Source organism: Octopus sinensis, linkage group LG25 (genome assembly GCF_006345805.1).
Source record: "Octopus sinensis linkage group LG25, ASM634580v1, whole genome shotgun sequence".
Classification (NCBI taxonomy): domain Eukaryota; kingdom Metazoa; phylum Mollusca; class Cephalopoda; order Octopoda; family Octopodidae; genus Octopus; species Octopus sinensis.
The window spans coordinates 26,820,723-26,837,537 of record NC_043021.1 but is presented as its reverse complement, the minus strand read 5'-3'; the positions used below and the strand labels follow the sequence as shown (position 1 = coordinate 26,837,537).

The 16,815-nt window shown below is 37.5% G+C and overlaps 1 protein-coding gene across 1 annotated transcript in view; it reads left to right on the top strand.

Annotated features, from left to right (window-relative positions):
- The window catches only part of LOC115224507 (putative zinc metalloproteinase C607.06c), a 135,619-nt gene extending 119,331 nt beyond the window's left edge, over positions 1–16,288 (top strand). The window contains exons 4-6 of the mRNA XM_029795417.2: positions 6,558–6,849; positions 7,723–8,047; positions 16,218–16,288. Coding sequence (XP_029651277.1) covers positions 6,558–6,849; positions 7,723–8,047; positions 16,218–16,273 — 673 coding nt within the window. The 3' untranslated portion in view covers positions 16,274–16,288. The remainder of the gene's footprint in view (positions 1–6,557; positions 6,850–7,722; positions 8,048–16,217) is intronic.
- Positions 16,289–16,815: the final 527 nt, after the last annotated feature.

The following is a 16,815-nucleotide window of genomic DNA, read 5'->3' as shown; positions in this document are numbered from 1 at the left end:
CATTGACCCCAGTACTTGACTGGTACATTATTTTATCAAACCTACAAGAATGAAAGATAGCCACGGTAGGATTTGAATCCTGAACATAACAAAGCTGTAAGAAATTTCGCTTAGTATTTTTGGTCTGATTTGCCAACATTTCTTCCAGCATGCTGCTTTTGTGTTCTAATATTGGTTTCAAATTTTGGCACAAGACCAGTAATTTCAGGTGAGTGGGGAAGTCAATTACTTCAACCCTAACTTTCAACTGGTACTTATTTAATCAACCTTGAATGGTTGAAAGGTAAAGTCAACCTCGATGGAATTTGAACTCAGAACATAAAGACATGAAATGCCACTAAGCATTTTGCCCGGCATGTTAACAATCCAATCAGCTCACCATCTTTGTGTGTTCTAATATTGATTTCTAAGAGAGACACAAATCGAAGGATGGAGAGAGGGGTACCATCAATTAAAATCAACATCAGTATTTCACTGGTACTTTCTTTATTAACACTTTAACTGCAAAATTAAATTTCATGGTTATTCCTGTAATTATATTAAATATCTATCAAAAAAAAAAAATAGGATCAATATCTTCTGTCTCAATAAACTTGACATATCTCAAAGAAAAAACAGATTCAAATATGACCTTCCACAACAAAAAATAGATTGGTAGTTAAAACTGTCTGCTGCAGTTAAGAGTAATAGAATTTCCACAGCTAAGGGAAATGGAATTTCCACCATAAAAGGGTTAACCAATGATAGCAACAATGGTGATGTTTACACCAATGAAATAGATTATAATATTGATGACGTTCCTTATTCTCTTCATATTGTAATTAATGAATCTTATCCCTTTCACTGTGAAATTAAACTTCATTGTTACTCCAGTAATGATACTAAATATCTACCAATAAATAAAATGAATGAAGGTGGTGAGCTGGCAGAATCATTAGCATGCAGGGTGAAATGCTTAGCAACATTTGATCTGTGTTTACTTTCTGGATTCAAATTCTGTCAAGTGACTGTCTTTTTCATCCTTTTGCGGTTGATAAAATAGGTACCAGCTGAGCAATGGGGGTCGCTGTAATTGACTGCACCCTGAAATTGCTGGCCTTGTGCCAACATTTGAAATGAATAAATAGAATTGCTATTTTCTACAAGTCACCTTGCTTCAATACACTTGATATATCTCAAAAGAAACCCGTTTCAAACATTGACATTCTTCTACAAAAGATAAATTGATGTATAAAACTGTTTTTTGCAGTTTAAAGTAATGAAATTTTGAGGAGATATATCTAATTTCCATAGTATAAGGCTTAACTACCATCAATTGGAAAGGAAAAAGATGAAAGTTAGAATTGTCATTGTATGATTTGAAATCAGACACATAAAGAGAGCCGTGGTTGATTTAACACAAGGCATTTTGTGTGTTGCTCTACCACTTCTGCCAATCTACTAATCATTGTATGTGCTATTACTGTGAGTAATATGCAGAAGAATGGATTTGTTGGTGTTTGTGTGGGCTAGTCAATGGCAGCATGGTTTGGGTTGATTATGAAATATAAACAACAGACATATTCAAATATATGTGTATGTGTGCATGTATGTAAATGAGTGTGTGCATCTGTGTCTCTGTGTATGTATGTATCTATATGTATATGTATGTGTGAGTATATACATATACATGTGTACATACATGTGTATGTATATATGTATGTATATATATGTGGATGTAGATACACATACTCACATATAATGTGTGTGTGTGTGTGTGTATATATATATATATATATATATATATATATATATATGCATATAGGCACACACACACACACATATATATGGCCTAGTAGTTAAGGTATTACAGTCCTGATTACTAGATCATAGTTCAATTGCTGGACCAGGCACCTCATTTCACATTGCTCTGCAATGATTTCCACATCTGATGAGTGACACATTTGTGTATCTGTACAGGCAATGTTGATTTGAAGGGAGTGAGCTAACGTACAGCAAATTTGATCACTATAAACCAGGGGTCACCAAAAGGGGTCCGAGCCCCCCCTCCTCCTCCTGGGGTTGGCGAGAGATTACAGGGGGTAGATGATAGCCAAGGGGTCGAATGAGGGTTAGAGTGCGAAAGACCAGCTCACCCAGACGAACTGCTTGAAATACTTGGTCAGCACCATGCTCATCCCTCACATTCATGTTGCCAATTTCAATAAAAGATATTCCAGCAATACAATGCATTTTTCACATTTTCTAACCGTGAAAACAATTTCATAAAAATTGAAAGTTTAATACGGTATACTCGACCACATAGTTTTAAAAGTAAAAAGAGTGTCATCTCCAATACAATTTCTTAATTTGTCATACATGTATATTTTAGCTAACATTTTAATTGCCAGCATCAGTACCTGGTATGCATTTAAGATATGGTACTGTAAGGTAAGTTATTAAGATATTTTAAATGAAGAGGGTGGTTGATGCGGAAGGAGAAGTGGGCAAAGGGGGCCGATGGTCGAAAAAGTTTAGCAAACCCTGCTATAAACAAATCATTTTTGTAGTTCGTTCAGCAAAAGCTAAACACTCATGCATCATTTTCAATAGGAGATTCCATCTTACACATATATATAAGTGTGTGTGTATATATGAACGCAGAATGTAAAGACGGACAAAATGCCACTAAGAATTTCAGCTGGTGTGCTAACAATTCTTCCTGCTCACTACCTTAATAAGAATAATAATAATAATCCTTTCTACTATATATATGTATATATGTAGGTATGTATGTATGTATGCATGCATTCATGTATACACATACACACACACATAAAGTATCATGTTAGTAGCAGAGAGTGTATATGGTTGGATTGAAGAAGACAGTAAATACTGATTTCAAATTTTGGCACAAAGCCAGCAATTTTGGAAGAGGGGGCAAATTGAGTACATCAACTGCAGTGTTCAATTGGTACTTATTTTATTGACCCCAAAAGGTTGAAAGGCCAAGTCAGCACATCAGGATGGACAAAAGACTGCTAAGCATTATTCCTGGTATGCTAACGATTCTGCCAGCTCACGGTCTTACGGAAGCAGTAAATATGAGCAAGACAAAGGCAAAATTAAAACCCAAGATTAGGTGGGAAGTAGAAAGGAAGTGACTGTGTACAGTGTGCAAGAAGGCTGTCGAAAAGTGAAGTCTTTTATATGTACATGCTCTGGGCGACTTCACTGAAACAGGTAGTGGTAGAAGACAATATCAATTGATATAACAACCACATTTACATGTATAGGCTGCGTAGTAAGAGGCTTGCTTCCCAGCCACATGGTTCCGGGTTCAGTCCCACTGTGTGGCACCTTGGGCAAGTGTCTTCTACTACAGCCTTGAGCTGTGAGTGGAGTTTTTAGACAGAAACTAAACAAAGCCTGTCATGTGTGTGTCTGCATTTGTCCTCCACCACCACCACTTGATAACTGGTGTTGGTTTGTATATGTCCCTGTAACTTAGTGGTTCAGCAAAAAGAGACTGATAGAATAAGGACCAGATTTTTTTTAAATATATAAAATAGGTTCTGATGTAGCTGTGTGGTAAGAAATTTGCTTCCCAACTACATGGTTCTAGGTTCAGTCCCATTGTGGGGCTTGGGCAAGTGTCTTCTACTATAGCCTCAACTGGCCAAAGCCTTATGAGTGGATTTGATAATAGAGGGAAACTGAAAGAAGCTTGTCATGTGTGTGTGTGTGTGTGTGTGTAAATATGTAAATATATATATATATTTGTGTTTGTCTCTCCCATCATTGCTTGGCTATCGATGTTGGTGTGTTTATGTCCCCGTAGCAGAGACCAATAGAATAAGTACTAGGTTTACAAAGAATAAGTCCTGGGATCTATTTGTTCAGCTAAAACCCCTTAAGGTGGTGCTCCAGCATGGCCACAGTCAAATGACTGAAACAAGTAAAAGAATAAGTGCTGGGGTCAATTCTTCTGACTAGAAGTTCTTCAAGGCAGTGCTCCAGCATGGCCACAGTCCAATGGCTGAAACTGATAGAAGATAAAAGATAAGGTGTGTATGGGGGGAGGTGAATATGGAGAGAATGTTGGAATGTTGGATCTTGGAAATAATTCAAAGGTGAAAGGTGTTGAGACATTTTGTTACCTAGGAGACATGCTGAACGGGGAAGATTGGTGGGGAAGTTTGATTGATGGTGGTTATGATTTATGCGATTGAGACAAAGCTAGTGAACATGTTGTAGCTGTTTTCTGTTTTTCTCCCCCCCCCCTCTTTGTCACTGATCTCTTTAGGTTGGTCTCTTGCTCTGCAAGATCTCTGATTTAGAGAGGTGTGGAGGTGAGTCGTTGATTAAGTGTGCATTCATGTTTGTGTTTCTGCTGAGGAGGAAGAGGTGAAGGAGTCAGTTGAAAGTTTTCTTTTGGGAAGTGTTTGATAGTGGGTTTGTTGTTGCTTTGAGGATGCTTATTGCTGCTGTTGTAATTGCTTTTTGTTGCTGTTCTAGGTATTGCTGCTTCTGTAGTAATTGTTTTGGTTTTACAGCTAGTGTTGTTGTTTTGGTTCTGTTGCTGTTGTTTCAAAAGTTATAGGGCCACTAGGTACCATTACCAACAGATTTTGGTAGTTCCCTTAACGAGATCAGAATAACAATGAAAATGGCATTAATGCAGAACTCTGTTTTATTGGGAATTGCAAGGGTTGTTTGGAAGGTCCTCAATATCTAAGGAAACTAGTTGTGACCTGATATTAAGGACATTGATTCCAAATGTTGCACATTTGTGCATACATCTAAACATTACTACAACTATGACTACGACTACAACTATTAAAGTAGTACTAATGCTACAACTACTACTTCTACGACTACTACCACCACCATTACTACTACTACTACTAACAACAACAACAACAATAATAACAATAATGGTAATAATAATAATCCTTTTTTACTATAGGCACAAGGCCTGAAATTTAGGGAAGGAGCTAATCAGTTACATCCTCCTCAGAGTTTCCCTTGTACTTAATTTATTGACCCTGAAAAGATGAAAGGCAAAGTCGACTTCAGTGGAATTTGAACTCAAAACATAGTGGCGGGCGAAATGTCCTGTGTGCTAAGAATTCTGCCAGCTTGCTGCCTTAATGATAACAATAATAATAATAATAATAATAAATATCCTGATGCAGTACCAGGCAGTGGCTGTCAATGCTTCTGATCTTAACTGATGAGAAGTGTTATCAATGTTTGGTCTTGGTATAAATGATGGGCTACAGCAAATATTCTTCTCAATACGACAGATTTTCTTGTCAGTTGTTTGACCTTAACCAGTTGAGCATGTCCCTTAGTGGCTGACGATATGTGCATCACTGATCACAAGCAGAAGTAGTGGGGAAGCATCATAGCCATGTGTTGAGAGGAATTCTTTGGAGGTTTGGATAATTTACTTTTGGAAACATGGGTGTTTCTTTCAACATCCTCAAAAAACCCTTATTCAGAGACCTTTTGAGCAGGATGGGCTACTCGACCTGAAGAAAATTGTAACTAGGCCCCACCTGCAAGGTCTATCTTCACATGAGATCACCATGTCACACACATATGGTTGTGATGCATGTGCCTTGTGTACCCTTATCAGATGGGCATACTGGGCTTTGTATATTTGTACCCCAGAGTCACTTTGTTGGTATGCACTGCTCTCTCACTCAATAATAATAATAATAATAATAATAATGATAATGGTTTCAAATTTTGGCACAAGGGCAGCAATTTCATTGACCATGAAATTTTGGAAAGCAAAGTCAACCTCAACAGAATTTGAACTCAGAATCTAAAGATGGGCGAAATGCTGCTAAACATTTCCTCTGGTATGCTAACAATTCTACCTGCTCAACGCCATAATAATGATAATCCTTTCTACTACAGGCACAAGGCCTGAAATTTTGTGGAGAGGGTGTTAGTCGATTACATCAACCCCAGCACTTAACTGGTACTTATTTTATTGAACTTGAAAGGATGAAAGGCAAAGTCGACCTCAGTGGAATTTGAACTCAGAATATCAAGGCGGAAAAAATACTGCTAAGCATTCTGCCAGCTCACTGTCTTAATAATAATAATAATTAATAATAACAACAGCAACAATGATAATAATGTACTGTCTGTCAAGTCACATCAAGGACCTCAGACAGACCACGCTTCACGCAATGTGTACAGTTCCAAGTAAAACATATTTTTGCAGTACACCTTTATGTTTGACTCTTGCTGTTGCTACATCTAAGCAAGAGTCAAACATAACAGTTGTTCCTGTTGTCCTCAAAGCACTGGGTTCAATACCACCCAACCTGAAGTAATAACTGGACACTTGTAGAATTGTAATTCAAAAATCAGCTTTACTTGGAACTGCAGGCATAGTGTGTATAGTACTGCCTGAGATCCTTGTGATGTGACAGACAAGACAAATTCCTGTTGCATGCAATATCTTCACATTATAATATAACAATTGATATTGTGTGACATCTTCTAAACTACTACTATTATTCCAACTAATAATAATAATAATAATCTACTTCCAGCGAATATTACTGGGCCAACTATTCTACAGGCCTCGGTTCATCTTTACATGAGCTGGGCCACACATTTGATCTGGCCCACACTAAAACTGGCGTCATGGCACGGGGCTTTGATGACATACATCGAGTCTTCACGGTTCAAAGATCACAAGTTCACAATTCAGAGCGCGAATACAAGGTACCAAACCAGACAGGTTCACCACGGTTGTTGCCCCTTGGAGAAATTGGTGGGCCTCCACTGGAAAGCCATGCTCGCCATTATCGTGATGCCTGTTATGGGAGTCCCTTTAAAAGGGTAAGAACCTTTCTTTTCTGTTTTTATATTATTCTATCATCTTTTATCTTTTATCTCTTACTTGTTTCAGTCATTAGACTGTGGCCATGCTGGGGCACCATCTTGAAGAACTTTATTCAAATGAATCAACTCCAGTACTTATTTAAGCCTGGTACCTATTCTATCAGTCTCTTTTGTCAAACCACTAAGTTAAGCACACCAACACCGGTTGTCAAGTGGTGTGAGGAATGCACACACACACCTACGCATATGTATGTATATAACAGGCTTCTTTCAGTTTCCATCTACCAAATCCATTTACACAATTGCTTGAAACAAAAAATTAGATGGAATGGTCACAAATGGAAGGCGCTTAATCATTGGTTTACTGGATCAAAACTCATCTGGGGCTAAGTAGCAACACAGTGATGCAATGGTAAAACATTTGCTCATGATGCTGTGCATTTGGGACTGAACTTTGGACATCATGGCTGCAAAAGAAACATCTTTACCATTGTGACAAGCCTGCATTGACTGAGCAGACTTATGATCATTCTGCTTGTAACTGTTGTTCTTTTTTCCTATGTTTGAGGAAGAGTTGGCTGCTATTTCCAGCTGGTCAGGCAAACATAGAGAGTAGGCATGGACAGACTTTCCCAAGTATTGGGCGACGTGAAATATGACTTATCATCAGGTGGGTTGCTCCACCAAAAAGTTAATTTTGTGTTAGGTGTGCCATTTAGAAAGCCCTGTGGGTTACAGCTTGTCCATGGCCCTTGTAGAGCCTCCCTGATAGGGTCACACTTCTCTCACTGTTATTATTATTGCTGCTGTTGTTTCCACTTAAATTTTGCAATTTTTGGTTTTGTTTTTGCTTCATCTTTCCTTGCATAGGTGGTGTCACATGTCTCAACAGTGAACAACAACAATGACAACAGCCACAACAGCACCAATACCAACAACGCCAACATCAACAACAATAACAAAAGCAACAACAGCAGCAGAAGTACTGCCAACCAATCGCCACCAACATTGCTGCTGAAGGTGGAGACTGACTTTCGACCCGTCGCATCACAGACCTCATTGACGATGTGTGTGAAGAATTACGATGGTACAGAGACGCACAAGACCATCCTTCAGGACGAAAGGCAGGAGACAGTCAAGGAGGTGACTGTCTCCCAAGATGGTAAGGTGCTTGCCAGAAAGTACACTCGAACAGGTAGCTATTTGCTTCTCAACATTAAAACCCCCTGAAGTGCCAAACTCACTATTCAACCAGTATTATTCATCACTTGCCCTGCACCAGATTTAGAGTCAGTCTCTCTCTCCCTCTCTTACTCTCTCTCTCTCTTTCTGTCTTTTACTCTCTCCCTCTCTTTCTCTCTCTTTCCCTTACTCTCTGTATCTTTCTCTTATTCTCTCTTTCTCAATTTCTCACTCTCACTCTCTCTCTATTTCTCATTCTTACTCATTCTCTTTTTTCTTTCTTTTTCTTTCTCTCTCTTTCTTTCTCTTTTTCTCCTCTCTCCCTTTCTTTCTTTTTCTCTCTCTCTTTATCTTTCTCTCTGTCTTTCCTTTCTCTCTCTTTCTTTCTCTCTTTTTCTTTACCTATCTCTTTCTTTCTTCCTTTCTTCATTCCTTCCTTCCTTCCTTTTTTCTTCCTTCCTTCCTTTCTGTCTCTCCCGCTTTCCTTTTACTCCTTTTCACTCTATATCTGCCTTTCTCTTTCTCCCTTTTATCTCTTTATCTGTATGTCTGTTTGTCTTCCTCCTTTCTTTTGCTCAGTTTCACTTTATTTTTGTCCGTCACTCTCACTCTCTCTCTCACTCTCTCTCTCTCTCTCACTCTCTCTCATGTATCCAGCTTTCTTTTCACCACTCTCTTTTCTTTTACCACTTCCTTCTCCTTACCCCCCTCACCTTTTCCCCACTCCCACCCTCTTCTCTCTGCTCTTCTTTTCTTCATCCCTTTGTCTTACTCCTCTCTCTCTCTCTCTCTCTCTCTCTCCCTCTTTCTCTGTGTCTACCAACTGTATGCAAAAGTTGCCAAATTACAGAAACAGTTCTACAATTAATATTTGTAAGACAGTACAGTGGATTTATAATTCGAAAACATGGCAAGCAATGGCCAATACACATACATGCACATTAGTGATACTTCATGTCAAGAGACAAGGGAGATGACTCTTCAATTTTAATTGTTCAAAAATTGAATGTGAGTGTATGTTGGGGACTGCATCTCTTTTTACTGCATATAGCTTTAATTCTTGCTATGTTTAAGTTCAGTTAGATCCACCCCCTCAAAATATTGTACAACTCACACTCTCCAACATACAACTAGAAATAATGTGTAGAATAAAATTATCAAAGTTGTATACTTTACTTTTTGATGTAAATTCTAGACAATAAAATTAGCCTCAACTTAACTTAATTTAGGGGAGCTTGTCTCCCCTGTAACAGTTGGCCACCAGGAGTATAGCACATGTTTTATATATATATATATATATATATATATACAATGATATGTAATTGTAAGTTCCAAGGATCCAGGTGTAGGAAGCTAGTAAGCTTCAAGCAGTCCATAACAGGTATAAAAAACATCTTTCAGGAACAATAGTAGTTTATTGGTGTAGAAGGTTCTAGATTTTTCCCATATCAAAGTTTCATAAGTTTTTATAGAAAGTTTTTATAGTTCACAGTTAGAAAGTAGAGTTGCTATGAATGTGAATAAAAATCCAAATTGAGGGAATGGCACAGGTAAAATCCAGGCTACCGATGTTTCCTAGCTAGCAGAACCTCGGAAGTAATAATTGCTGAATGAGGAGTACTCCACTAGCTGTTCATCAGGCTGAAGATACCTTTGTTAAATGAAGGTTATATTGTCATCAAGGTAGCCCAAGTTAACTCACCAGAGATGTAATTTAAATATTTAGTGAAAAGGATTTATTCATAAAGCAATTTAAAATAATGACTTAGGAAAAATTTCCCAGAGATATCTTGAGCATAAATGATATACAATAAAATAGGAGCTAAGTTAACTTATAGGTTCTGAACACCATTAAAAGGAATTTTAACTTATTAACATTACATCTGTAATGAAAAGAAAGAAAAGTATTGCTGTTAATGATAATTCTTGTTAAAGGCAAGGTAGACAACTCTGAAATTTAAATTCATATGTAAATGTATATATAAAATGTATATTTTATATATGTGATGGGTGTGTGTGTATATATATATAAAATATATGTTTGTGTGTGTATGGATGCAGGTATGTATGTATTATGCAGTGCTGTGTTTAAACGGCTTGTTTGCCAACCTTGTGGTGTTGGGTTCAGTCTCAGTACATGACATTTTGGTAAAATGTCTTCTACTTTAGCTTTAAGTGGACCAATGCTTTATGAGTGGTTTTGGTAGAAGGAATCTGATAGAAGCCTGTAGCATATATATATGCTTTTCTCACTGGATTGCGTGTTTGTTTCTCTTTTTGCCATCTGTGATTTTATTTTTGATCTTCTATATAAATGAAGATATTTCATCTCTACAAAATGGAAAGTTACATTGTGGAACAGTCATTTTAATGAGTTGTGTTTATTTATCACCGGACAAGATACATCTGCACTACTGGATGCTCCTGAACTAATTGTTGAGTGTCTCACCAAAGAGGAATCAGTCAATGCTAGACGTGTCGAAACAATTGTCATGAATTCTCATATATTCCACCTTCTGTCTTTCATTTGCTATATACATATATATATATATAATATATATATATATATATATATATACACATACACACATATGGATGCATTTATATACGTGGGTATATGTGTATAATTAACACTGGAACATGTATGCTCACACATACATACATGTGTTTAGGTGTACCTGTAGTATACATACATACGTATATACTGCAGAGAGATATTGTTATACACACACAAATGCACACATCCATAGGGACACACACAAACATACTCACAAACACACACACATAAACACAAGCGAGCACATATCCACATGCGTGCATACACACGCGGAAACAAACCGAATATGAAGTAAATCTGTGCAAAGTCTATTATTATCACACAGTGAAAACAAACAATCACAAACACACAAACACAATGTAAGGAAAACTGAAAACAGCTGTCAGGATGCATTTGGTGCAGCAACGAGCGACAGAACTCTGATGCGATGCATTTAGCTTGTATAGAACTGGCATCTGAGACGGTCTGAGAGCTGCTACTGTAATGTTATTAATGGTAGATTAACCTACCGCTGGTTGCTACATTAGTAGGCTAATGTATTGATTTTTTTTTGGTGTGGGTGTCGTGGGTGGTGTGAGTTTACACATGTGGGAAAGATGGTGGAATGGGGATGGTGGAGTTGTTGGCTGTTGATGGTGAGGTAGGATGGGTTGTTGCATGTGGTAGTGATGGTGGTAATGGTAGTGGTGTGGCAGTGGTGACAGTGGTGGTGGTGGTGGTGGTGCTGCTGCTGCTGATGGTTGATGGAATGGTATTGTTGTAGTCATGAAGATAGTTCGTTGTTGGTAGTTGCAGTGGTAGTTGTAATAGACTGAATGGCATTGTGTTTGTTTGTTTGTGGTGGTGGTGGTGGCGGTGTTGGTGGTGGTGGTGTTGGTGATATCATTGTAGTAAATGATGAGATGATATTTGTATTTGTGATGATGATGATGATGATGATGGTAGTTGTATTAGTGTTGCTATTGTAGTGGTGGTCATGGTGCTGGCAGTTCTAGTGGTAGCAGATGGGATGGTGTTCAGTTTGTAATGGTGCTGGTAATGAAACTGTGTGGGGTGGGAGTACGGAAGGTGGGAAAGTGAAGATGTGGTGATGGCGGTTGTAAAAAGTGGTTGATGGTGGCATATGGGATCATATTGTAGTAGTCAGGGGTGGGGGGTGATGGTACTTGATGAGATACCATTGAAGTCAATCTGATGGTGTTGGTACTAACGCTGTGGTAATAGATGTGGTAGTGGTGGTGGTGGCGTTGATGTAGATCACATGGAGTTGATGGTGGTTCTAATGGTTGTGGTGGTGGTGGTTGATAGCAGTGGTACTGAGGTTGTTGTGATGATGGTAGTAGTAGTAGTGGTGTTGATTGTGAATGAATGTTGTAATAGCTTCAATGGTTGTACTAGCAGTAGTTGTCATGGTGGTGGTGATGATGGTGGCTGTGGCGGTGGTGGTGGTGGTGGTGATGGTTATTAAGTAATTGTTTATAGTTGATAGAAGTAATGGTGATGGTGGTGGTGGTGGTGGTAGATGATTGTCATTGTTGTAGCAGTTATGGTTGTTTTTGTTATAGTTGTAGTTGTTGCTTTCAATCAATAAGTGAACCAGAATCCATTCCTCTGGCTAAAAACCACAAGTTTTCCGAAAGGAATCTTATTCTACAGTAATGTAACCTCTGGCTTTTCACATGATGTGTGTGCATTTATATGGGTATGTGTATATGTGATAGTGATGGTATCTTGGTGGTGAATGTATGTGCTTCTGTCCATGTGTATGTTTATGTGCATTTGTGCATGTGTGTGTGTGTATTTACATACATACATCATACACACATACATATATACAATGTATATAAATGCATATATATATATATATGCACAACATGCATATATACATATGTATATATATATTTATATATATATGTATTAATGTATGTTTACACACACACACACACATATATATATATATATATAGTGAGAGAGAGGGGGAGAGAGAGACTTACATGCACATACATACACACACAGATGTATGACTTATTCTGTATTTTGTGTTTTGCATGTTTGTACACAGTCTGAGTATGTGATGTGATACACACACACATACACACATAAACATACACACATTGGTCTTTATCTTGGTACATGTGTACTCATATTTATATGTGTGAGTGCATCTGTAAGTGTAATTGTGTGTGTGGTTGTGTATATACTTACTCATACTAGGAAGGTCCAGATGAAGTTAAGCTAAGGAGAGGCTGTTGGAGGGGGGTGCATTTCTATGACAATGCACTGTAGTGGGCTCATCATGATGTGAATGTGGCACCCGCCTGTAACCATGTATGTGTGGGTCTTTGTATGTGTGTATATATAGGTGTGTTGATTCTTATTAGCTTTGAGTCATGGTGTTAGTTTGTCCAGTTTTTATTCTTCATGCATGACATTATCTTGCATTGGCAAGCTTTAAAGTGTATGGTTACAGTTGGAATGTCTTTGATCATTGAACTAGGCCCAGCAACAGGAAGAAAAGCAAAGTCAAACTTTGCAATGTTTTAAAGGAAAAATATAAAGGGATATTAACTAAGTAGCTAAACAGTACAAGTTACTTTGTCCAGCATTCTACAAATTCTACTGGCCACTACTATAATGATAACAGCAACAACAATCCTCTTTAGTATAGGTAGAAGGCTTGAAATTTTTTAGGAGAGTCATGCTAGTCGATTACATTGATTCTAGTGCACAACTGGATGAAAGCTTTGATCAGGGTAAAGATCATCAAAGCCCAGTCAGACAACAAATATAAAATCTGCAGAAAAGGATGAGAGTACTGATCACGTTTTGAGTAAGTGCAAGAGACTAGCACAAAAGGGATACAAGTGTAGATATGAGTGTAGGCAAAAAGGTGCATTAGGATGTTAGTCAAGTATGTGACTTTTAAAAAAATAGTAAACAGGCTGTGATAGAGAATGAGAATTACAACATCTTGTAGGACTTTCCTTTAAAGGCTGACCATACTATTGAGGCAAGAAGACCAGGCATGATTATAGAGGACAAAAAAAGCAAATGGTGCAAGACTTTTCAATTTTCTATGATAGCAGAGTCAGTACCAAGGAAACTGAAATCATTGAGAAATCCCAAAATCTAGCCAGAATGCTGAGGAGACTGTGGAAGACCAAGACAACAATTATTTCTGTAGTAAAAGGTGCTCTTGGCACAACATCCAAAATGCTGCCTGAAAGGAATTAGAAATGAAACTTGCATTGTTGACTTGCAGAAAGTACCATCCTATATTCTGCAAGAATCTTCAGAAAGACTCTTGAGATTTGAGGAGAGTTGATGTCTAGCCCTAGGTTGAATGTGACTGAGCACATCTATGGTTAAAAGCTTTCCACCTGTGACAGTGTTATTTTTTCCCAATGTGCAAGAAACCACAGGGCAACATTATCCAATGTTTTTTCTAGGATGGTGAGGATGTTATTTGAGGAAGGTTTGGCTGCAGTTCATATGACAACATAGCAGCTCCAGTGTTGATTGTGCTAGTTGTGGAAATAATGATGGTGGAGAATTTGGTGGTGGTCATGGTGGTCATTGTTGTCATCATCACCATTGTCAACGTTGTCATCATAGTAGGATAAAAAGAAAAAAATTAGGGTTATATTGAGAGGAAAGGTAATAACTGAAATAGTTTTTAAAATGCTATGAGTTTTTTTAGAAAAAAAATTATTAAATTTGCTAGAAGTTGAGATTATGTTTCAGTGAAATTTGTATTTTGGCAAAAGTTGTATTTTAACAGAAATCATTTTGTCTAAACAAAATTCTTATTTTACAAAAGAAAGAAAAGTTAAGATACTAGGTGCAGGAGTGGATGTGTGGCAAAGTAGCTTGCTTACCAACCACATGGTTCTGGGTTCAGTCCCACTGCATGGCACCTTGGGCAAGTGTCTTCTAATATAGCCTTGGGCCGACCAAAGCCTTGTGAGTGGATTTGGTAAACGCAAACTGAAAGAAGCCCGTCATGCATATACATGTGTATGTGTATATATATATATAATATATATATATATATATCATCATCGTTTAATGTCTGCTTTCCATGCTAGCATGGGTTGGACGGTTCAACTGAGGTCTGGGAAGCCAGAAGGCTGCACCAGGCCCAGTCTGATCTGGCAGTGTTTCTACTCCGTGAGTGTAGTGGGTGCTTTTTACATGCCACCGGCACAGGTGCCAGACAGAGCTGGCAAACGGCCATGATCAGATGGTGCTTTTTACGTGCCATCGGCATGGAGGCCAGTCAGGGCGGCGCTGGCAACGGCCATGTTCGGATGGTTCTCTTACATGCCACCGGCACTGGTATCACAGCTACAATTTCCATTAATGTTGATCGATTTCGATTTTGGTTCTGATTTCCACTTGCCTCAACAGGTCTTCACAAGTGGAGTTTTGTGTCCCAAGAAGGAAAGGCATGCATAAGTGGACTGGCTACATCCCAGGTAGAGGCCATGGGTTATGGTCTCATTTGTCCTGCCGGGTCTTCTCACGCCCAGCATACTTCCATAGGTCTCGGTCTCTAGTTATTTCCTCGGTGAGACCTAAAGTTCGAAGGTCGTGCTTCACCACCTCGTCCCAGGTTTTCCTGGGTCTACCTCTTCCACAGGTTCCCTCAACCGCTAGGAAGTGGCACTTTTTCACACAACTATCTTCATCCATTCTCGTCACATGACCATACCAGCGCAAACGTCTCTCTTGCACACCACAACTGATGCTTCTTAGGTCCAACTTTTCTCTCAAGGTACTTACACTCTGTCAAGTATGAACACTGACATTACACATCCATCGGAGCATACTGGCTTCATTTCTTGCGAGCTTACGCATATCCTCAGCAGTCACGGCCCATGTTTCACTGCCATGTAGCATGGCTGTTTGTACACATGCGTCATACAATCTGCCTTTTATTTATTTATATATGTGTGTGTGTGTGTGTGTGTCTGCATGTGTGTCTGTGTTTGTCCCCCAACATTGCTTAACAACCGATGCTGGTGTGTTTGCGTCCCCATCACTAAGCGGTTCAGCAAGAGAGTCCGATAGAATAAGTATTAGGCTTACAAAGAATAAGTCCTGGGATTGATTTACTCGACTAAAGGCGGTGCTCCAGCATGACCACAGTCAAATGACTGAAATAAATGAAAGAATAAAAGAAATATTTTAAAACTTTTATTATTTTTGCAAAAGTCTTGTTTCACCATAAATCATGTTTTGGAAAAAAATTTTCTTTAGTTAAAGTTTTATTTTAACAAAAGTTTCACTGTACAAAATTTTAGCACAAGAAATTTTAATTTTTAATCAAAAACCAATGAAGATGTATCAAATATGCATATTTAGCCATTTTCTAACTCATTACAAAGATCTTGAAATTTCTAATTATAGATAATTATGTATAGCACCATTTCATTCTTATTTCAAATCATCAGTGTGATATAGCTCAAGTTAAATAAGTTAAACTACATTAAACATTTTACAAAGCAAGATATTTCTTATAGATGGAAAATAATTACAATTTGCAAGACATTCATGAAATGTGTTTTTCTTTTTGTCTTATTTTTAAACAAAAGTTACATTATATTTATATTATGTTTTTTAGAAAAATGGTTTAAATATCTTAAACATGTGGTGCAACCTGGTGGCCAGTTATTGTAAGGGAGATAATTATATCTATATTAGAAGTCTGGATATTAAATCAAAGATCAAAGAAGGCAATTTATAAAATATATGTTTTTTCTTTTTTTTCTTATTCATTATAAAGATCTTAAAATTTCTAATTACAGATTAACTTTTTAAGTTTATATGTATCATTTATAATTATTTTTAGCTTTGTATTGAATAAATTCTTGTTATTTGGCAACTCTCGTGAAACTTTTGGTTGACTCATGATTAGCAGAATTCACCTCTTCACCATTTACCTTCATCAATTTTTGTTCTTTGCTTTTGCTGTATGCTGCTGCTCTGGCTGCGCAATATAATGGCATATATATATGTATACACATGTATATATGTATGTATATATATATATATATATATATATATATATATATATATATATATATATATATATATTATTATTATTATTATTATTGTTATCATTATTATTATTATTATTTATTATTATTATTATAAATACGTATATGCATGTAAATATATATGTATGCTATAATATATATAAGTGTGAATGAATTCTTCTT